The sequence below is a fragment of the Triturus cristatus genome, chromosome 4_1 (genome assembly GCF_964204655.1).
Source record: "Triturus cristatus chromosome 4_1, aTriCri1.1, whole genome shotgun sequence".
NCBI classification, from domain to species: Eukaryota; Metazoa; Chordata; class Amphibia; order Caudata; family Salamandridae; genus Triturus; species Triturus cristatus.
Window position 1 is genome coordinate 1,284,652,571 of NC_140585.1, and position 23,319 is coordinate 1,284,675,889.

Consider the following 23,319-nt stretch of genomic DNA (forward strand, 5'->3'; position numbering starts at 1 on the left):
ACGCCTAAGGTGTGTAAAGCACGTTCTGCCACAGAATCTGGTTGAGGGAAGAACACAGGCAACTCAACAGATTGGTTGATATGAAAGGCAGAAATGACCGTAGGTAGGAATTTAGGGTTGGTCCGAAGAACCACTTTGTTATGGTGCATTTGTAAAAATGGTTCTTCTATGGTTAGTGCCTGAAGCTCACCCACTCTCCTTAGTGATGTGATAGCTATATGAGGAAAGCTAACTTCCAAGTGAGAAATTGCAGTTCACATCTATGCAATGGCTCAAAAGGTGGACCCATTAGTCTGGTGAGGACAATGTTGAGATTTCACACTGGAGCAGGTGGAAGTGTGGGGAGAATGATTCTTTAAAGTCCCTCCATAAATGCTTTAATGACAGGCACTCTGAAGAGCGACAGATGTTGTCTATTCTGTAGGTATGCAGTTATTGCAGCAAGATGTAAGCGTATGGATGTGTACGCTAAATTGGAATGCTGCAGATGTAATATATGGCAAGGAATATGCTACTTACCAGTATGCATCTGTTCTTGGCATGTAGAGCTGCAGAGTTGTACACTTACCATAGATCGCCATCTGGTGTTGGGCCCGGATGTTTGCAGTTTGTTTTTCTTCTTGGACAGTCTTTGGAAGTCACGAGTTTGGTGACTCCTCCTTCGGTCCGTACTGCGCATGGGCTTCGGCTCCATCCTCAGATTGTTTTTCGCCAACAGGGAAATGATGGAGCTTGGTAATCACAGTGAGAAACCCATGTGTGTAGTATCTAAATAAGATGTACTGGAACGGATACAGGTAGCTGGGGAGGCGGGTGGGCGTGTACAACTCTGCAGCTCTACATGCCAAGAACAGATGCATACTGGTAAGTAGCATATTCCGTTCGAGGCATATGAGCTGCAGATTGTACACTTAGCAAAGATTATATAGCAGTACCCAACCCTAGCGGCGACCACCGGTATCCGTTGCAGTGGTTTGAAATAGTGTCTTTAGTACAGCCTGGACCACTCTAGCTTGCTGCTTGGAATGCACATCTACACAGTAATGTTTTGTGAAGGTGTGCGGTGTAGACCATGTGGCTGCTTTGCAGATGTCATCTAAGGGTATATTCCCTAGAAAGGCCATAGAAGCCCCTAACTTTCTTGTAGAATGGGCTTTAGGCGGAACAGATAATGTTCTTTTAGCCTTTTGGTAGCAAATCTGTATGCATTTTACAATCCACCTAGCTATCCCTGATTTAGAAATGGGGTTGCCTTTATGTGGTGGAGAGAAGGAGACGAACAATTGTTTAGTCTTCCTGAAGGGTTGCGTTCTTTGTATGTAGTATAGCAAGGCCCTTTTTATATCGAGTGTGTGTAAGGCTCTTTCTGCAACAGATTGAGGTTGCGAGAATTAGACAGGTAATTCCACCGATTGATTGAGATGGAAGGGGGAAATGACCTTGGGCAGGAACTTCGGATTTGTGCGAAGTATGATCTTGCTGTGATGTATTTGTATGAAGGGTTCCTGTATAGTGAACGCTTGTATTTCACCAACCCTTCTAAGGGAAGTGATAGCTACGAGAAAAGCTGTTTTCCAGGTGAGAAACTGTAGCTCGCATTTATGCATTGGTTCGAAGGGCGGACCCATTAGTCGTGTAAGAACTAAATTTAGATTCCATACAGGGGAAGGTGGTGCCCTGGGAGGAATTACTCGTTTAAGGCCTTCCATGAAGGATTTAATAGCGGGCACTCTGAAGAGAGATAAATGCTGTCTGTTTTGTAGATAAGCAGCGATCGCTGCTAGGTGTAGGCGTATGGATGAATATGCCAGGTTACACCTGTGAAGATGGAGCAGATAGCATATGATGTGCTGTATGGATGCATCTAAAGGGTTGATTGTATTGATACGGCAGTAAATAACAAATCTTTTCCACTTTGCGGCATAACATGCTCTAGTGGTAGGACGTCTGGCTTCCATGATGATGTTCATGCAATCAGGGGGAAGGTTAAGGTATCCGAATTCTAGGATTTCAGGAGCCAGATCGCCAGGTTGAGCTGAGCTGGGTCCGGGTGCCTGATTTCTCCATGGTTCTGGGTTAGGAGACATGGGGATAGGTGCAGTTTTTGATGTGGTACCACTGATAGTTGTAGTAGCGTGGTGTACCACGGCTGCCTGGCCCACGTCGGAGCTACCAGAATGAGTGTGAGGGAGTGCTGTTGTAGCTTCCTGACCACTAATAGAATTAGTGGGAGAGGTGGAAAGGCGTATGCAAATCTGCCTGACCAGTTCATCCATATCGCATTGCCCTTGGACAAATGGGTGTGGGTATCTGGCGGCGAAGCTTGGGCATTTTTTGTTTTCGTGGGTGGCGAAGCGGTCTATCTGAGGATGCCCCCACTGTTGGAAGAATGGCTGAAGAACTTGCGGATGCAGTTCCCATTCGTGTAGTTGTTGCGTTTGTCTGCTGAGCAGATCTGCCATGGTGTTTTGTACGCCTGGAACGTGTTGTGCCAGGAGAAAGATGTTTTGGGGAATTGCCCATCTCCATATGCTCTGGGCTAAGCGGGAGAGCTGGGGAGAGTGTGTCCCCCCCCTGTTTTTGGATATAATACATTGCAGTCATGTTGTCTGTGCGAATGAGGACTGCTTTGGCCGAAATCTGTTTTTGGAAAGATTTTAGGGCTAGAAAGATCGCCAAGAGCTCCAGATGGTTGATGTGGAGCAATTTTTGCTGTGGCGTCCATAGACCTTGCATTGTGAGGTGTAGGAGGTGCGCTCCCCAGCCGGAGAGCGATGCGTCCGCTGTTAGAATCACCTGAGGAACCGGGTCCAGGAACGGCCGCCCTTTGGAAAGGTTTGTGGTGTTCCACCACTGCAGAGAGTGATGTGTGCGGCCGTCCACCAACACCAGATCCGTCAGCTGACCCTGGGCCTGGTTCCACTGTTGTGCTAGGCACTCTTGAAGTGGACGCATGTGTAGTCTTGCATGGGGCACTATAAAGATGCAAGACGCCATCATTCCTATGAGCTTCATGAACACTCTTGCTGGAAGAGAGTGTTGGGGAAGGAATGTTTTGCGTAAGGCTTGAATGCTTGTGATTCTGGCTGTGTTTGGATAGGCAATACCTTTGGAGGTGTCTATAGTGGCCCCGAGATATTGCTTTGTGTGAGATGGTATGAGGTGGGACTTTTGGTAGTTCACCGTGAAGCCTAGCTGGTGGAGCAGTTGGATGGTGCTGTTTGTATGCTGCACGCATTGGTGGTAAGACGCGGCTTTTATCAGCCTGTCGTCTAAGTAAGGGAAGACGTGAATGTGTTGACGTCTGAGGTGTGCTGCTACTACCGCTAGGCATTTGGTAAACACTCGTGGTGCGGTGGTGACCCCTTAGGGGAGAACCGTGAATTGGTAATGTTGCCCGTCCACCACGAACCTGAGGTATTTCCTGTGAGAGGGGTGTATTGGAATGTGAAAGTATGCGTCTTTCAGATCCAAGGTTGTGAGAAAATCTCCCTGACAGAGGAGCGGGAGGACTTGTTGTAGGGTGACCATATGGAAATGGTCTGAATGTATGTAGGCATTTAGAGGCCGGAGGTCCAGAATGGGCCTGAGGGTCCCGTCTTTCTTTGGTATTAGGAAATATAGGGAGTAAACCCCTAGATTTTGCTGATTGATGGGGACCTGCTCTATAGCGTGTTTTTGGAGGAGGGAGAGTACCTCCTGTTTGAGCAGTGTGGAATGTTCTTGAGACATTGGGCGGTGCCTTGGTGGGATATTGGGTGGGGTAGATGTTAGCTCGAGACAGTACCCTGACTGAATGATTTGGGTCACCCATTTGTCCGATGTCATGGACTCCCATGCGTGGATAAAGTTTTGTAGTCTGCCCCCAACCGGAGTGGAATGGTCTGGGGGGAGCGGAGGGAAGTCATTGTGTGGGCGGGGTGGCAGAACGGGTGTTGTTAGTTTTGCCCCTGCCCTTATTGTTGTTGCCTCTGTAACCACCCCTTTGGTTGCCCTTTGAAAAGGTATTTTGAGGAGGGGATTTGTAGGAGGTAGAGGTGCTATCGGTGGAGAAGCCTCTGCCTGTGCCACGAAAGGAGGAGCGTCGAAAGGAACGTTTAGACGCTTGTGTTTGGAGTGCCCCCATAGACTTTGCTGTGTCTGTGTCCTTTTTCATCTTTTCCAACGCTTCGTCTACCTTGGGCCCAAAGAGAGTTTGTTGGTCAAAGGGGTGATTGAGTATGGACGCCTGGACTTCAGGCTTAAACCCTGAGATCCTGAGCCAGGCATGGCGACGAAGCAGGACACTGGTATTTATGGCTCTAGAAGCAGTGTCGGCTGCATCGAGGGCACACTTAATGGAGGTGTTTGTAATGAGTTTACCCTCCTGTATTAGCTCATGAGCCCTACGCTTGTGTTTCTCGGGGAGGTGCTGCATAAGAGCCTCAAGTTCATCGTAGTGTGCTCTGTCATAGCGCGCAAGTAGCGCTTGTGTGTTTGCAATGCGCCACATGTTTGCAGCTTGAGAGGCGGTGCGCTTGCCAGACGCGTCTAGGAGTTTGGATTCCTTGTCTGGCGGTGGGGCTTCTCCTGAGGACTGGGAGTTAGCCCGCTTTCTAGCTGTAGAGACAACTAGGGAATCTGAGGGAGCAGGGCCCTTAATGTATGCAGGGTCTGTGGGTGCCGCCTTATACTTTTTCTCTATTCTAGGGTTTAGTACCCTGGCCCTGACAGGGTCTTTGAACACCTCTGCGGCATGCTTGGTGACACCCTTAAGCATGGGTAAGATAGAGGTGGATTTGTCCTGTATGTCGAATGTATCCAGTAAGAAGTCGTCTTCCACTGGTTGTGTGCATGTCCACCCCATGGTAGTGTGCTGCTCTCTGCACTAAATGATGGAACCCTAAGGAGTCCTCTGGAGGAGACGGCCTGGATGGGTATAGGTCGTCCTGAGGAATATCGGGTACATCAGGGTTATTGTAATCCTCCCACGGGTCTGGGGTCCCTGGTGGAGTGGGATCCATTGGGGCATCCGCCGGATAATTGTCCGGGTCCCCGTCGTCCGGATCTGGGGACGGGGCCGGAGAGTAGTGAGGTAAAGGTGGCGGAGACCTGGGAGGGGGTGGAGGAGGTGGAGGAGGTAGGGGAGGTGGTAGTGGGGAGGGCACCCTGAGGGGAGAAGTAGCAGAGTCCTTCCGTTTGGGTGGTGGAGGAGGAGCCGGAGTATCAAGGCGTCTTTTCTTGATAATTAAAGTCAATAGTCCAGTCTTTGGATCTTTGGACAGAGTCTTTTGTAAAGGGTCTGGTGTAAACAGAGCCAATGGCGTCGAATCGTCCGTCGGCACCGGTGATTTCGGAACCGAGGACTTCGATGGTTTGTGTGCGCCATGCTTTTTGTTTGTGTGCGCCATGCTTTTTTGGGGCCTCCGGTTTTTTTGGCGAAGGAGTTTTCGGCGCCGGAGCGTCGGTGCCGACAGATTTGTGTTTGTGTTTGGTCGGCACCGAGAGTCCAGGCTTCGGCACCGGTGGCTTCGGAGTCGAGCTGGATATTGCTTTCTTCGGTGCCGGATGCTGTTTTTCGGCACCGGGCGTCGGCTGGCTCGATCCCGACCTGCCGTGAGACTTTGGAGGCTTCGACACCGGGCCCGAAGGTGGGGTGATCGAAGCTTTGGTCTTGGTTTTGCCCAGGCCGGCAGGCGAGGGAGTAACCTGAGTCTCTTTGGTTTTGGGCGCGGGGGTGGGAGGGGGCACAGTACTCACGGCCCGCTGCGCCGGTGTGATGTCCTCCACGTCGGAGTTGTCGGCCTCGGAAGCGCTGACGACGTCTTCTTCCTGCTCGGTGTGTGTTTGCCCCGAAGCTTCGGCGCCGTCTCCGAAGATGTCCGGTGGAGCTGCAGACGATGAGTGCGCCATGGTGCGTCGAGCTTTTCGATCCCGGATGGTTTTCTTCGATCGAAAAGACTTACAGGCGGGGCAGTCTCTGGCCTCGTGTTCTGGAGAGAGGCAAAGATTACACACCTGATGGAGGTCGGTGTGGGGAAATTTAGACCCACATTTTGGGCACTTTTTGAACGGAGTCCTTTCCATCGGCCGGGACCGGAGTCGAGGAGGGCCCGAAGGCCGGTGCCGATGTACGGGATGGAGAAAAGTGCCGCTTCGAGAGATGAAGATGATGATGAAGAAACTAGAAAGAAACGAGGATTTTGCGTCGAGGCTGGAACCGTAGAAGTTCGAAGCCGGAGCACGAAGTATCACATCCGAGCCCGATGGCGGAAAAAAACAATCTGAGGATGGAGCCGAAGCCCATGCGCAGTACGGACCGAAGGAGGAGTCACCAAACTCGTGACTTCCAAAGACTGTCCAAGAAGAAAAACAAACTGCAAACATCCGGGCCCAACACCAGATGGCGATCTATGCTAAGTGTACAATCTGCAGCTCATATGCCTCGAACATGATGTTTTGAACTGAAGCATCAAGCGGGTTGATTTGATTATTATTACAGTACATTACAAACTGCTTCCCCTTTGCTATATAGCATGCTCTTATGGTAGAACGTCTAGCCTCTTTGATAATCTTCATGCAGTCTGGCGGGAGATTAAGGTAGCCAAACTCTAAGATTTCAGGTGCCAGATCGCTAGGTTGAGATGACTGGGATCTGGATTTCTTAGGTCTCCATGGCTCTGAGTGAGGAGATTGGGAGTGAGATGTAGTTTTTGGTGAGCAACTACTGAGAGTTCCAACAGGGTTGTGAACTATGGTTGACGGGCCCATGTGGGAGCAACTAGGATTAGTGTCAGGGATGCCTGTCTGAGCTTCTGAACCACTAATGGAATGAGTGGAAGAGGTGGAAAACATAGGCAAATATCCCTGACCAATTCATCCATAGTGCATTGCCTCTGGACACCTGGATGCGAAGCTTGGCATTTTGCGTTTAGGTTTGTGGCGAACAGATCTAGGTCTGGAAAACCCCACATTTGAAAGAACGGGAGGAGAACATGAGGGTGAAGTTCCCATTCGTGGATCTGTTGTCTTTGACGACTGAGCAGATCTGCAATCTGATTGTTTACTCCTGGAAGGTGTTCTGCGAGGAGATGCATTTTGTGATGTAAAGCCCATCTCCAGATGGTCTGTGCTAGTTGTGACAGCTGGAGAGTGTGTCACCCCCCCCCCCCCCCTGTTTTTGTATGTAGTACACTGCTGTCATGTCTGTACGAATGAGGACAGCTTTGCCTACTAGATGAACTTGAAAAGCTTTGAGCGCTAGAAAAATTGCTAGCAACTCTATTTATGTGAAGCTGCTTTTGCTGCAGGCTCCACATACCCTCAATAGTATGCGTCTGGAGGTCGGCTTTCCAACCAGTGAGTTATGCATCTGTTAGCACTATCTGTGGAACGGGGTAGACGAAGGGCCGCCCTTTTGAAAGGTTTTGTTTATTCCACCGCTGCAGAGAGCGATGGGTGCGGCCGTCTACCAACACTAGATCTGATAACAGACCCTGAGCCTGGTTTCACCGATGTGCAAAGCACTCCTGGAGGGGGCGCATCTGAAGTCTTGCATAAGGGAATATTTGGATGCAAGACGCCATCATCCCTAGGAGCTGTATGAACACTTGAGCTGGCAATGAGTTTTGATGCTGAAACTGACAGAGTAGAGCCTGTATGTTGCGGATTCTGGCCGGATTGGGGTAGGCCAGAGCTTTTTGTGTATCTATCGATGCTCCCAGATATGCCTGTGTGTTGGAAGGTTGGAGATTTGACTTACACAGATTTACTGTGAATCCAAGTTTGTGGAGCAACTGCACTGTTTTGTGAGTGTGACGTAGACAGCTCTGTTGTGAGCTGGCTTTTATAAGCCAGTCGTCCAAGTATGGGAAGACGTGAATGTGTTGTCTTCGTAGATGAGCTGCGACTACTGCCAGGCATTTTTGTTGAAAACCCTGGGTGCGGTAGTTACTCCAAATGGGAGCACCTTGAACTGATAAAGTTGGCCCATTACTACGAACCTGAGGTATTTGCGGAGTACAGTGTGTATTGGGATACGGAAATAGCCGTCCTTCATGTCCAGAGTGGACAGAAAGTCACCTTGTTGAACGAGTGGAAACACTTGTTGGAGTGTCACCATGTCAAAGTGGTCCGACTGAATGTATAGATTTTGTTTTCTGAGGTCCAGTATTGGTCGGAGAGAGCCGTCCTTTTTGGGAATTAAGTAGTACAGGGAGTATTCCCCGGCCCCTTGATATTGTAATGGGATTGACTTTATAGCTCCTTTTTGTAACAGAGAGAGAACTTATTGCTTCAGAAAGGTGAGATGTTCCTGTGACATTGCGTGTCATCTTGGAAGAATGTTTGGGGGAGTGTCTAAGTTCCAGGCAGTAACCATATTGTATAATTTGTAGAAGCCATTTGTCCGAAGTGATTGTGTTCCAAACAGGGAGAAATTGGGAGAGACGTCCCAAAACAGGAGTGGAATGATCGGGGGTAGCTTAAGGAAGTCACTGCTTCTTATTTGCCAGGGAAGTGCGTGTGGAGTTGCCTCTGCCTCTTCCCTTACCGTTGTTACCTCTATAACCTCCTCTAAAATAGCCGCTCGATGAGGGTGATTGGTTGTTGCCTTTGTCAGAGGCGGAGGAATTCTTTGTGAATATATTCTTGGAGCCACTCCTGTAAAAGGAGCACCGAAAGGAACCCCTATTTGAAGGCAACTCCAAAGCCCCAATGGACTTTGCGACCTCGGTATCTGTCTTCTTTTTTTTCCAGCGAGGTGTCAACTGCTAGGCCAAAGAGGTGTTCTTTATCAAATGGTTGGTTGAGAATATAGGCTTGCACCTCAGGTTTGAATCCTGAGGTCTGTGAGTTAGCTCTCGTGCGAGCATTGGAAACCACGCGTGTCTAATGGCAGCTGACCCTTGATGTAGACGGGGTCAGTAGGTGCAGGTTTATATTTTTTCTACACCCTATGTGTGATGTTTCTTGCCCTCAAAGGATCTTTAAAGACCTCATCTGCATGCTTTAACATCCCTTTAAGCATTGGCAGTGTTTGAGTAGACTTTTGAGAGGAACTTAGGGTCTCGAATAGGAAATCCTCTTCTAAAGCCTCCTTATGCAGCTCCACCCCATGATACTGAGCAGCCCGGTTAAGTAACTCAATGTATCCTATATTGTCGTTGGTTGGTGAGGGTCTGGACGGATATAAATCTGGTCATTATCCGTGTTTGGGTCAGTGTCAGAAATCCCATGGGTCAGTATCCTGTGGCCTATTTTCATCCCCATCCCCATTATTCTGTGGGTCAGGTGATCGTGATGGTGGTGAATTTATGGGTGTGATGAGTAAGTTGGGATCAGTGGGCGAAGGAGGTGGAATGTAACGTGGTTAAGGGTTAGTACCCATGTTTTCTCTAGAGGAATGTGGTAATCCTCTTGTAGGCCCTATTTTCCTATTTTCAAGCAATTTGGCCTGGATATGTCCAGTGTCTGGATGTATAACGAGCTCTTTCTGTTTTGGATTCGAAGGTGGAACGTCGGACCGAGGCGCTTTTGGTGGACTCATTTGGTCTTTGGTCGCCGTTTTCGGCATTGAAAGTTTCGGCTCCGAACCCTTTAGCTCCAAAGATTTGCTCTTTGATTGCGGTGGAATAGTGACCACGACATGCTTCAGTTTCGACACCGAAGATTCCGGGTCAGCACCGACTCGAGCCAGAAGGCTTTTCTTTATGTTTTGATGCTGGGCCCAAAAGTGGGGTGCCCGAAACTTTCTCGGTGGCGACCTTGGTCCGAAGGCAGAGGAAGGACCAGAGCCTTTTTGGTCTTGTGTTGTTGGGGCAAGGTGGCTTCTGCACTCAGAGTACGTGGACCCGGTGTAACTTGCTCCTCTTCTTCCATGTCCGAGTCGGCTTCGGACACGGAGATGTGTTGTGCTTCCTCGGCTACTTGAGCGTGTATTTTTTCTCCATCGGAATCTTAGCCTAAGATATCCGGTGCGGAGCTGCCCTGATGTTGCATCTCATGACCTCGAGCCCAACAGTCATGAAGCGTCTTCTTCAATCGGAACGATCGGCACGTGTCGCAGACTTTCTCGTCGTGTTTCAGGGATAAACAGAGGTTGCACACTTCGTGCAAGTTGGTGGGCGGGAACTTGGCGCGACACCCTGGACAGAGCTTGAATGGAGTCCGTTCCATTGACTGCTAATGAGCCCAGCACAGGTAGGCCCAACGGCCCTCTACGAGTCTTCTGATCAAAGGCCTTTGAGTCAGGACGATACGCGGAGAATGGGAAACGCGATCGAGAGAGAATACAGTCAAGGGTAGTGGATTGGGCAAAGAGAACCCGAGAAACGGTGCCGAACCCGAGCGCAGCAATTCACATTCACACCCGATGGCGGAAAAAAACAATCTAACAATGGAGTCGATGTCCATACGAACTATCACTGAAAGGAGGAGTCACCTACCTCGTGACTGGAAAAGACTTCTAACAAAAACAAAGTGCAAACATCTGGACCAAACACTTGATGGCAGGCTATGCAAAACATGTGATCTACAGCTCACATACCTCAAACAATCTTTATAATATTTGATGGAACTATATTTAATATACTCCAACCTACCTACAAAATGTGGCACATGGTCTTATAATAGATAAGCAACTGCAGGAAGTAAAAACACAGGAGAACATACACAAAGAAAGGCTCACATAAAACGGAAAAAGCATTCAGGGCCTACTCAGGAGAGGTATGCTCACAGGGAAGCCAAATGGAAGATGGTAAGGGAGACGTGATTCTATCTTAAAACAGACTCTTCACCTCTTGACTTTCTGTAGGTGCAAGATTCTAATGTCTACCAAGCACCAGCAGGTGGTGTCAGACTCCACGGCTACCTCACTATGCCTACAGAAGCAACGATGTGCAGCCATACATAGAATTTACGCCGGTGAAATAACAAATTCCTCTCTTTACATGCCCTTTCACATGGATACTTAGCTACAACCGCAACTACTGTCGGTTGTCACCAATGCTAAAATAAAAATTTCAGCAAATTCATACAACAAATACTCTCATTTACCCGAAGGAATCAGGAAGCGGAAGCCAAAGCTATTTGTCACTCAGTGTGGTAGCTATACTCCAAACATGATACCAAGTCGCGAGCCCAATACGGTTCTAGGTCCTGGTGCCACTCCAGGTCACTGTCTTATGCTAAATCAGATAAGTAGTTGAGGGTCGCTTTAGAGCACAAGAAGCACAATAAGGACTAGTCTCTGCCTCGCCACTCCTGCTCCGTGGAGACGTTTAGCAGTAGGTACTCAAAGAAGAACCAGACTTCGAAGATGTTCAGAGGCAGGTCCTGGCATTCCCTGATTTCCCCAGGATACCAACCCCAATAGCAAATGAAGGCATTTAGGGAGGCCATTTAACAACTTTTCATGGTAATGCCGTCTCCCTCCAGAGAAACTTCAAAACTCATGGAGCTGCATTAGCCCCCATCTGTACTTCTGTCAGTGAGTTTGCTCTGGCGCAGACTGACCAGTTGAGCTTTCTTCTGCCTTCCAGTCAGTGCTGGCTCATACCTCAACTCCTGCGACAACAACTCCAATGCCAAGCCATAGCTCCAGCAGCAGCTACACTGGTCATGAATCAGAAGCCCGTTCAAATCTGGGGCTGATTTAGGCACACTAGATGATGTCTTGCTATTATATTACAAAGTTGTGGCACCCAACTTTGGAGGAAACCCAGGCTCTACCTTGGCACCAATATTTTCGTAAGCTGCAAACCTCATTTGGATTTTTATTCTGATGCCGTTCAAGAGCTCCAAAATGTTCACAATGGCGAGGATGATGAGGAAGTGGTCAATTTACTCCTACTTCCCAGTTTTCTTATGCTGGCCTATATTTAGATCTACAGAATGCCTATTGCCTAGACATTTAGATGGACTCCCCCACCCCCCCCCCGAGCCTTCACAGGAAAATAAAGAGTGCCTTTTTGCTGTAGTAGTCTGCAGATATGCAAGACCTACAGTTACCTACTATAGAGACCACAGTACACCTAGAGGCATAAATCTTGAAGCCTGGGACCTTCTACTTCAGAGACCTTACTGCCTTTTTATGAGACAGTGACAGAAACCTCGTTGGCGTCTTGGCCTAAGCTTCGTTAAACTCCCCCAAGAAGTCGCTCAGCAGCTAGCTGTCACAAACCTGCCCCTGGATATCTGTCCTTTTTGATTCCGCACCCAACTCCCAAGAGCTTGGTGATGCGGGTTTCTATTAGCAAGGTGAACCCAGCACATTTCCTACCATGCCACCAGACAGAATTGAAACATATTGATGCACTAGAAAAGAGGGTCTTTTCTTCTACTAGCCTGACTCAGAGGATGTGGTGCCAAAGGCTGTGGCCATAGTCTAGAATAGCAGTCTTTCTACTCCTACCCTATCATAGCTGTGGCCAAGCCACTTTTATTTCAACTCCTGTGAGCAACTAATCAAAATAATTATTTGCTTTTTCCTGCCTGGCTAACATGCTACAACTTCAGGCCTGGGCATGTCGTTCCACAAGATTTTGCCCTTTCCTTCATATCCACTTCCTGTGATATCCCACCTTTTCTGTTCAGACTTCATCACATCAAGCCTCTATCCTGGATTAGAAACTGGCCAAAGGAGAAGGTTCCAGAGGCAGAGAAGTGCCCTTCGTCTTTCAGAACCCGTACTTATGGAGTCCAAGAGTCGATTCATTTTTAAATATCTTTATTTGCATTTTGTCAAACACATAGGTTACAATTGAAGAAGGAAGTGGGGGAAGGGAAGGAGGGGGTGAAACAAGTAGGGGATAGAGCTTGGGTGAGATAGGGAACAGATAGCCATTACAAATACAATAAAGGATACAGCAGGTATTGTCGGAGCATTCGCAACCTGTGATAAACATCAAGGCTATACAGGAGGTACTGACCACGGGCCCGAGTGCTTGAAAAGTTTCAGTACTCCGTCCATATCCTTGTGTTTGCTTTGTTCGCCCTAAGTTGGCAGGGTATGCCCAGACGTGGGTACCTTGCTCACTGCCACTGGATTCAAGCTAGCCTGGCTGATGAGGGCTGTTAGTCCGAAACCGGTCTCAGGATGCTGGTTTACAGTCCAGGGAAGACATGGCTTGGCAGTTCGGTCTGGACTGTTCCCATGAGGCACATGGTCAATACTGATTTGCATATGGCTGTGTCTGAACTGGGGTGGCAAAGTGAGTTAAAGAATGATGATGTATTCAACTCAGATCTGTGACTGGGGGCGAGTGCTTGAAAAGTTTCAGCACTCTGTTGTTGCTCCTTTCCGAGTGGGCCCGTGCTCTTTCTGGTAGTTCTTGCCCAGCCTGTTTGTGGCAGAACTGTATCGTGAGTGCGATCCATCGCTCGATGGTGCCCTCGGTTACTGGCCTACCCAGGAAGCTGGTTGCGAAGGACACAAAAAACTGCTTAGTTTTCCTGTGCTCCTTGGTTCTCTCAATGTAGTGCATCACCGCCCTTCTAGCGTCCAGAGTGTGCAGTGCCCTTTCTGCGCCTGTGGTAGGGTTCTGAAAGAAGCTTGGTATTTGTATTGTCTGGTTCATATAAAATGCTGACACCACCTTCGGCATGAAGTGTGGGTCCGTTCTCATTACGACTCTGTCCTTGTGTATCTGGATGTAGGGCTCTTGCAGCGTTAGCGCTTGCAGCTCGCTTACTCTGCGCAGCGAGGTTATTGCCACCAGGAAGGCTGTCTTCTTTGTTAGCATTTGAAGGAAGGCCTTGTGAATGGGTTCAAAGGGCGCCTTCATAAGTTCTGTTAGGACTAAGTTGAGGTTCCACGCCGGCGGCGGCATCCTTTTTGGTGGCGATATCCTTTTTGTCCCCTCCAGGAACCTCTTTACAACTCTTGATGTAAAGAAACTTTCACCAGTCTCACCTCGTGTGTAGGCAACAATCGCTGCGAGGTGTACCCTTAGTGAGGATGAACATAGCTTAGCCTTTGGTAGGTGCGTGAGGTATCTTAGCACCGTTGATTCCCTTGTCATCTTATTTTGAGTTTATGTCTCCTGCACCAATGTGTGTACCTCTTCCATTTTTCCCCATAGCATTTCCGTGTCGTCGGTCTCCTTGCTTCCCGGAGCACTCGCATAGTGCTTTGAGGTAGCCTAAGGTGTGCAAACTATGTCTTCAGGAGCCATGCCGCTAGGCCGAGGTTCTCTGGCTCTGGGTGTAGAACCTCTCCGTTCTGCATGGAGAGTAAGTCCTTTCTTTTGGTGAGCTTGTGTGGTGGTCCCTGCGCCATCTCCACTATTTGCGAGTACCAGGTCTGTCTTGCCCACTGTGGTGCCACTAGGATCAGCGTCATGTTGCTGGTCCTGCACTTGTTGAGTACCCTGTGTATCAGTGGTATTGGTGGAAAAGCGTAGGCAAATGTTTTTGACCAGCTTATCCATAGGGCATTCCTCTTGGATTGGTTTTCTGGTTGTCTGGATGCGAAGCTTTGGCATTTTTCATTCTGGTGTGTTGCAAACAGGTTTATTGTCGGTGTACCCCACCTTCTGAATAGCCTTGGCGTTTCCGGTCCATTGAGCTCCCACTCGTGGGACGCCGAAGTCTGCCTGCTGAGCCAGTCTGCTTCCACATTGTCCTTCCCCGGTAGGTGAATGGCCAGCAGGTCTATTTTGAGTGGGATGGCCCATCTCCAAATCTCCTGCGCCAGGTTGGATAGGGGAAATGACTGTGTTCCTCCCTGCTTGTTGATGTAGAACATTGTTGTTGTATAGTCTGTTTGTATCAACACCTCCTGGTATTACAGTTTTTTCTGGAAGGCTTTCAGGGCTAGGAATACGGTCTTCAACTCCAGGTAGTTGATGTGTCTGACCGCATCCGCTGGAGTCCAGACCCCTCACTCTGAGCTTGTTCATATGTGCTCCCCATCCTATCTGAGATGCGTCTGTGGTGATGGTCACCGTTGGGTTTGGTGGTGTCAAGGGCTTCCCTATAGTTATGTTCTCCCTGTTCCACCATGCTATCTCTTCTTGCACCGTGTGCGTTACAACCACTAGATCCTTTCAACTTCCGCTTGCCTGTGACCATTGCTGTTGCAGCCATTCCTGCAAAGGCATCATGTGTAGGCGTACATTGGGAACTAGGTGAATGCATGACGCCATCATCCCCATGATCTTGCTCGCTGTTCTCACGGTCAGAGCTTGCCCCTTCTGGTAGAGGCGCATCTCCTTCAGCAGGGTCAGTGTTCTCTTGTCGCTGGGCATCACTGTTCTCTGTAAGGTGTTGATCTTTGCCCCCAGGAAGATCTTCACCTGTTCTGGTTCCATAGAGGATTTCCCCCAGTGTATTGAGAATCCCAGCTTCGTTAGTGTGTTCGTGACCCGCTGTGCGTGTTCCTCGCACTTTTCGCGTGAACTTGCCTTTATTAGCCAGTCGTCGAGGTAAGGGTATACATGAATCCCTTCCCCTCCGCAGGTACGCTGCCACTGCCGCCAGGCATTTTGTGAAAACCCTTGGTGTGGACTTTAGCCCGAATGCCAAGGTTGTGAATTGGTAGTGTTCCTTGCCAATGGCGAACCTTAACAGACCTTTGTGCTGCCTGTTCATTGGGATGTGCAGGTAGGCATCTTTGAGATCCACGGTGGACATGAAGTCTCCGTCTCTCATTTGCGGGAGTACCTCTTGTAGGGACGTCATTTTGAATTTTTGCATCCTTACGTACTTGTTTAGGAACCGTAGATACAGCATGGGCCTTAGTGTTCCGTCCACCTTTGGTACCAGGAAGTAGTTTGAGTACACTCCCTTGTTCCTTTCTTTGAAAGGTACTGGCTCTATGGCATCCTTTAGGAGTAGTTCTTGTGCTGCTTCTACGAGTTGCACTAGCTCCTGTCCTGAGTGCTCCCTCCTCTTCGCTTTTCTGTTTGGTGGTTTCCTTTCCAACTCTATACAGTATCCGAACTGTATGATGTTCAGTATCCATTTGTCTGTTGTTATCTTTTTCCATTCTTGAAGGAAACGTCTCAGTCTGCCGCCTACTGGTGTTGCATGTTCGTTGGCGTATGGTTTGTGTAACCCTCTCGTCTTTGATCTTTTGAACTCCACCCTCGGAGGGCTTTTGTGGGCGAGCAGTCTTTCCCGTGTGAAGTCACTTTGAGGTGGGTTGGTCTCCCCCTCTGCGCCTCTGGCCTCGTCTGTTCCCCCTGCTCCGAAAGGACTGGCCCGAGACTGGTATTGCCAGTGTTGTTTCTGCTGGGCCTGCTGCCCGTGATTGTCGCCCTGATGAGCCTGCTGGAATGTTTGGTGCGACGTTCCCGGCTGGCTTCCTCCTCTTCTGTAAGGTCTCCGTGTCGGGGTACCTCTTCTCATTCCTCTGAATTGCAGGGCCCCCATGGACCTTGCTGTTTCGTTCTCCTTTTTGAGCTGGGTGAGTTTTTCATCCAACGGGGCCCTAAACAGCGTCTCTCCGTTGAAAGGGGTGTTCAGGATGTTGTTGTGAACTTCTTGCTTGAAGCCTGAAATCCTGAGCCAGGCTTGCCTTTTTTCTGTTATTCCAATTGCCATCAGCCTGCTTGATGTTTCTGCTCCATCCAACGCGGTTTTAAGGCAAGAGTGTGCTATATTCTTTCCTTCCTCCACTAGGTGCGCAGCTCTTTAATGGTATTGCTCGGGGAGGTGCTTCATCAGTTCCCCCATTTCTTCCCAGTGTTGGTACTGGTGCCTGTTCAGTAGGGCATTGGAGTTCGCCATGCGCCAGTGCATTGCTGCGTTTCTCTCTATTTTTCTCCCAGTCAGGTCCATCCTCCTGCTTTCCTTGTCTGGAGGTGGTCCAGAGGTTGCTGGGACATTTGCCCTATTCCTGGCAGTAGATGCAATGATTGAATCTGCTGTGACGGATCCTTTTATGTATGGAGGGTCCTGGGAGGAGTGTTTATATTTTTTCTCCGTCCTAGGTGTGATGGACCTGCATGTTGCTGGGCCCTTGAACGCCTCGTTCCCCTGGTTCATGACACTCTGGAGCATGGGGAGGAACTGGCTCCTAGTTTGGATAGGAAGCAGTGTCTCCAGTAAAAAGTATGCTTTAGGCTTTTCTTCCTCCAGTTTAACACCAAAAGCTGCTGCCGCGCTTTTGACTACCATGTTGTAAGCCCCTATGTCATCTGGCGGCGAAAGCCTCGAAGGGTAAGTCTCCACAGGCTCTTCTGGATTTTCGGCGTACAGGTCCTGCCACTCCAGGTCCTGCGTCGTCGACGGCGCCGAGCCGTAGTTCGATTGTTGTTCCTCATATTCTTCACCCTCATAGTAAATGTCTTCTTCTTCCTCTCCGGGAGTCTTCGACAGTTCTTATGCGTCAAACTCCTCCTGTTCCTAGACGATGATTTCGTTGGGATAGTGAATTTTTTTATCTTCTCGTCGAACTCCCTTTTCCTTTGAAGGATGCTCTCCATCTCTGCTTCGAGCATCCTCTTTTTCTTCTCCATTTCGGAGGAGTGTTCGACGTCGAGCGCCGGTCTTTGACGGAGCTTGTGTCGACGCGACTTCGTCTTTCGAAGTCGAACGCCCACTTTCTTGGCCTTGTTTCGACAACTTTTGCCTTTCGGCCGTCTTCGGCACCTGGGAGTCCCTTTCGAAGGATCCGCCGGTCCTTTCATCCTTGGATCCACTCGCGGTCGTCGAAATTTTTGGCGCCGGTGTTCCTTTCGAGGACTTTGACTTTTGAGAGTCTGATTCTGTTTTTCGGGGCCCTGTCGAGCGTTTAGTGCTCGAAGACTCTCCTACTTTGTCAGACGTTTTATCATCGGTCTCTGAGACCGTGAAGTCATCAGGTCCTTCGGCGACGTGGTCTTAGTCGTCGGTGGGGAGGCCCAGTTCGTCCAGTGTTGGGGCCTTCCCCTTGCCCTCCATGTTTTAGTTGTCTCTCCTCTGTCTCTCTCTCACCCGGAGCCTCTTCGGTGTGAAGGCCGAACAGGCATTGCAGTCCTGGCTCTCGTGGTCAACTGGCAGGCAAAGGTTGCAGACCGGATGTTGGTCCTTCTGCGCGTATTTGTGGTGGCAGTTACGGCAGACTTTAAAAGGTGTTTTGTCCATTCCTGCGCTCAGTGTCCCTGAGTGCGCATTCTCCGTCGGACGTCGAAGATCATAGGTTCTCCTCCTTCTTCGTCGTCCCGGCTTGTTGCTCTTCCTTTCTGTAGTCTTCCTCAACTTCTTCTTCCATGAAACTCGTGCTTTTTCTTCTTTCTTCGCCAAAAAACTCGGGAGCTTCACGGTGACGATCCAGACCCAACGGCGGAAAAAATAATCTGAAGATGGCGCACCAAGGTGGGACTTCCGCAGGAAGCAGGACGACGTCACGAGAGGTGCACCAAATGGTGGGACGTCGACGCCCACCTGGGCTACAAAAAAAAACAAAAGAAAGACTACGAATCCGGACCCAACCACCAGACCGTGGAATAATGCACAGCATAGTGAATCCAGACAGATTCACGCTGCAAAACATGGGGATTTCGCTTCTGCAGGTTCGAGGTGGGGAAAGACCGGTAGGGCTGGGGCCAAGTCGGCTAAGTCTCTTCTTAGCTTTGGCACGGCTTCTTCGGTCCACCTCCTTCCTTTCTTCTTAGTCGGTTTTTGTCTGAGGAGGAAAGGTTCAGGGGTGCCCCTAAATACTAGATTTAGTGGCGTTACAGGTAAGTAAAGGTTGGGACCAATGGGTCTTTTCCTTGGGGTGGGTACACACCCATTAGGCCACGTCCAGTGGGAGAAGGCATATGCCTCACTCTGGTGGGCTGGGTCCAATCATCTGCAAGATGGCGGGGACAGAGCTGTGCATCACCTCGCCTCCCCCACCTGAGGGGTGGGGTTGGCAAAGGTAGGCACATCTTTCTTCCTCCCTTGGTTTTCCAAACTGGGGGTCAGAATCGGTGGGGGCCAGTTGCTGGAAGCAGCAAAATGCCTTGGGAAGTTCACGCCTTTGAAGCTTCCCCTTAGTGAACCCTGCCCATCCTGGGGGAGGAGGCTTGGCACCTCGTCCAAGGATGTGCATTGTTTCAGACCCCCAGAAACATGTCTGGTGGTGGCAGCTGAAAGCAGCCACTCAGCCTGGACACTAGTGGTAGGTCGCTTTTCAGGGGGCATCTCTAAGATGCCCTCTGTGTGCATTTTTCATTAAATTCCACATTGGCATCAGTGTGACTTTACTGTGCTGAGAAGTTTGATACCAAACTTTCCAGTTTTCAGGAAAGCCATTATGGTACTGTGGAGTTCATAATGACAAACTCCCAGCACCATATACTCTAAATGGCATTACTGCACTTACAATGTCTAAGAATTGGCTTAGGCACTGTAGTGGTACAGGGTCCTGCACCTGTACCCTCACCACTGGTATAGTGCACTCAGCTAGAGGGGTGGCTGATCTATGTCAGGGCAGTGGGTTGTAGGCATGGCAAACAGGGATGCATGCCATGTCGACTCTTCACTTTGCAGGCTGCGTGTTTTGGTGCAGAACAAAGGCAGTATGTGTGTGTAAAGGTACAGGGCCTCTAAGGGTGGCACAATAAGTGCTGCAGCACTTAGAGACCTTCTTTGGCTACAGTGCCATTGGTACCTTTGGTACCATTTACAAGGGGCTGACGTGTGGCCAGAGAGTGCCAATTGGGTTTTATTTTCAATGCAGCTTTAGGGAAAGAACATAGGCCCTGGGGTACCTGTTTGGCAGGAGTCCAGGACGCACACAGTCAAAGTACATCAGCAGTTTAGCAAAAATTGGGGGCAACCATGCAAAAAGAGGGCACTTACTTACAAATCGTCACTACGATCAGTAACCTGAAGAACTGTTCAGAACTCATCTGACCCCAAACACATGACAAGATTATAAGCCTTTCCTTATAAGAAAAGAAGAAACCACCCTGAGGGGAACATCTAGGAAAGGAGGTGCTGGAGGATGAAAACGCAAATAAATAACATATTGGTCATCAAACAGAAGAAGCAAGTTATATACCGGTTATTTAAAGTACCCTTGCATTTTACCTTTGGAGTCTCACTGTGGTCTACAACAGAAATATCAAAATGTGTTAAAAGCTGCAAAATATTTCCTTTGTTTAAAAGCCGCCTAACCTTTAGTCAAGGAAGTGCTTTAGCGCCCATTTCATAGCACAAGTGTGAACGGTATACCCAGTAAACCACTAAAAGGGAAGACGAGCAGCCACGTGTGACTATGAAAGATAACAAAGCTGGAGAATTGTACTTGCAGATAAGTAACTTGTTTCACCTCCAGCTCAGAAACTTGGGTAGATTCACATGCTTCAATCAGAATAGCCGACATTAGCAAAACAGTATTATACATGCAATTTAGGGGAAGGAGGGAAAGCTCAACTTATTGGAACGGGTTGCAAAGAACTGGCTGCTCAACTGCTGTTTTTCTCGCAGCCTTTACTTCAAAATGGATTAACACTATGATGCTTTTTTCAGATGGCTGCCCTGCATATGTATGCATGCAGTACCCAAGCGTATAGAGCTGCAGTTGTGGTAACAAACCTAGCTGATTGGTATGTCACTGTGTACTGAAAGAGGACTGATTTTCAAGTGACAAAGGGTGATATTTCTGCTATCCATCTTGCAACCCCATACTTGGGAGACAAGACAACCAATCTGTGGCAAGCCAAAAGCCATAAAATGCTAGTATGTTTGAAGTGAGGTGTTTAGTGGTCTCTAAATAGATATTTAGACATCTTTCGATATTCCATGAATTCAGCACCCTTTCATAGTCTTTTTCAAATAAGTTTGTTTTAATCATTCAAGTCTTTATGGTGATATATTGAATATCACACAATAATTGCTATTCATTATACTTAAATGACACCTTGTTCGACATTACGACATAAATTTGTACACGCTTCCAACACTAGTCTACATGTTGCTCTTGTGATTTATATTATCATGCCAAAGACAAGAGTAAGGATGCAAACGTACAGGCTGATAAAGGGTTTGAATAAAACGCACAAAGGTAAAATAGCAAATTGAAAGCAAAGAACATTTTTGCAGGACATGGAAGGGGAATCCCTTTTGAAGCATGCTGTAGAAATAGGAGATCCAGTAGCTTTTAGTGGGATTGAATTTTAGAGCACAATCACCACACTAGGTGAAGGTGGTCTTATCCATGAATAAAGTGACAGAGACCTCATCTATTATTTAGCCAAATCATTTATTTTCGTCACGACTTACTGAACAGTGAGCCAACAGTTCTCATGGCAAAACATTTAGAACATAGCACAATCCAGTTAGGTAGCTCTTTGAGCTCACTTTTAAGAAGTGCAGAGTGAAAGAGAGCCTAACTAAATCTCCCAATGAAGAGACCTAGAGTAGGGTGTTTCAAAACTGCCAGTCACTAGAACTCATGGAAGGGAACGGGTACACAAATGAATATTTAGCTTCAAGGACAGCATTTGAGCAGAGGTGGGAAATACAGGACAAGTATGAAGCATCTGCAAGTACTGTGACCCTTTTCATTTTGGCCATAAGGAGGCACTGATGCAAGTCTGGTGCGAACATCATAGTGACGGAGAACTAAAGAAGCTTGGGGCTGGACCAATTTCACCTGGATAACCAAGTTGACACTGGTCACATGCATGCTCAAGAATCAAATTCTGTGAAGTCACCAGGGATGGGGGTTTAGTAAACAGAGAAGGAATTTATGTACCCATAAAAATCATTGCGTAAACATGAAGGTCTTGCTAAAAGATGAAAACTTAACTATCAAGATGATCAGAATTGAAAAATGGAAAACACAACTAAAGAACACTGCTTTTGGGGACATGAACAGCTGGATATCAACAGATTATGATTGCATGTCTGGGCATCGACGTGCATACTGCTCTAGAGGACGCCTGTGCTTCAAAGCATTTAAAAGAAATACAGATGGTGGGTATATTATAGGAAACATGGCAAACACTGATTTCATCTGAATTGGAATAAACATTATAATGTTTTACTCTTGTAGGATAATGATGAAATAGTACTGTACTCGCCAGAGTCCTATAGTTGTACCACAGGTTTAAGTCTGAGGAACGAATGCTCAATTGTTAACTGATGATATGGTGTCACTGCAGTAATTGCTAGTCCTCTCAGATTATATTTCCAGGCAAGAGTTCTAAAAGCATGGCTGCAGCAGACACTTACTTGAGATCCTGCAAAAGGTCCTTTGAATTAAGCATGGTTATTAAGGAGTTGGCTGCTGCAGGAATGATGATTATAGGTGTTCGTGATCCTGTTAAGATCCAAAGGAAAAACAATAAAAAAAAGGTTTTAAGATTGATGACCAAATAATTATGGGCTCCATTGACAAATGCTTTCCAACAAATTGAAAATCATGAGAAATTGAAAACACTGAGCATACTCCCAAAAGGAAGTCTCCAAACATCCATACTCACCTTTTTTCTGATTAGGAGGAGGGCGGGCCAGAGAAACTGCAAACAGTAGAAAAAGGTCCATTAATGATTTTCTTCGCTATACCAAAAGAGTCTCCAATAATGTAAGTTAATAAACTACAAAAGTGACAGAAAATGACAAACATAATAGCCATACTAATTTTCACTCCAAACGCCTAACATTTAAAAACAGATATTTATTAAACATTGAATTAGGCTAAAATAAAAAAATAAGTTATAAAAACGCCTTGTGCACAATTTCACTTAAACATCCCCTTGACGACCTACAGACTCGAGATATATTGTGGCACAAGCAGTAGAAAGAGGAAGCCCTCCTCTGTGAGTGCACAGTACAAAAAGGGGTTGTGTGTGTGTGGGGGGGGGGGGGGGGGGCACAAAATGAATGCAAAGACAACTAATGAGAGGGTCGTGTTTTTTTTTTTTAAAGTCAATATGTGGACCAATCAAAGCAATTATTTCTGGGTGAGGCTATTCCTGAAGCGTAAAAGTAGAAGTGTGTTGGTCACTTCTGAATTTCATCTCTTCATTCTTGTACTCACTTATTTCAAGCCTGATGGTGGTATGTTCTATGTTCACCACTAGAGATTTGTTGCCTACGTATGGTGGTGTGCTGGAGACTTGAATACAGCGTGTAGTTGATCTTGAAAGTGATTCAGACTTGCAGAGGTTAAGGATCAGCACAGTTCATTAAGTGTATGTGTGATCCAATCACTTTCTCAGTCATGTGACTGCAGTTGCATGGAAGATGCCGTTATGTGCAGCTAAGATTATCTAGGATGCCAGTGTGAATCAAGGCTTGCTGTAGTCTATGAGTGACAGGGCAATGACAGAGCAGTTATCAAGTTGTGCAGATGGAGGTATGTTCTGACTTTACAGATAAGGGAGAGTTGGTACCATGTTGTCAGTGACTACTTAGTGA

The 23,319-nt window shown here is 47.9% G+C and overlaps 1 protein-coding gene across 1 annotated transcript in view; it reads right to left on the reverse strand.

Annotated features, from left to right (window-relative positions):
• The window catches only part of CDC73 (cell division cycle 73), a 674,568-nt gene that overhangs the window by 164,339 nt on the left and 486,910 nt on the right, over positions 1–23,319 (reverse strand). Inside the window, exons 12-13 of the mRNA XM_085654791.1 lie at positions 22,383–22,418; positions 22,132–22,219 (exon numbers count right to left, since the gene is read on the reverse strand). Of these exons, the coding sequence (XP_085510917.1) occupies positions 22,132–22,219; positions 22,383–22,418 (124 nt within the window). The remainder of the gene's footprint in view (positions 1–22,131; positions 22,220–22,382; positions 22,419–23,319) is intronic.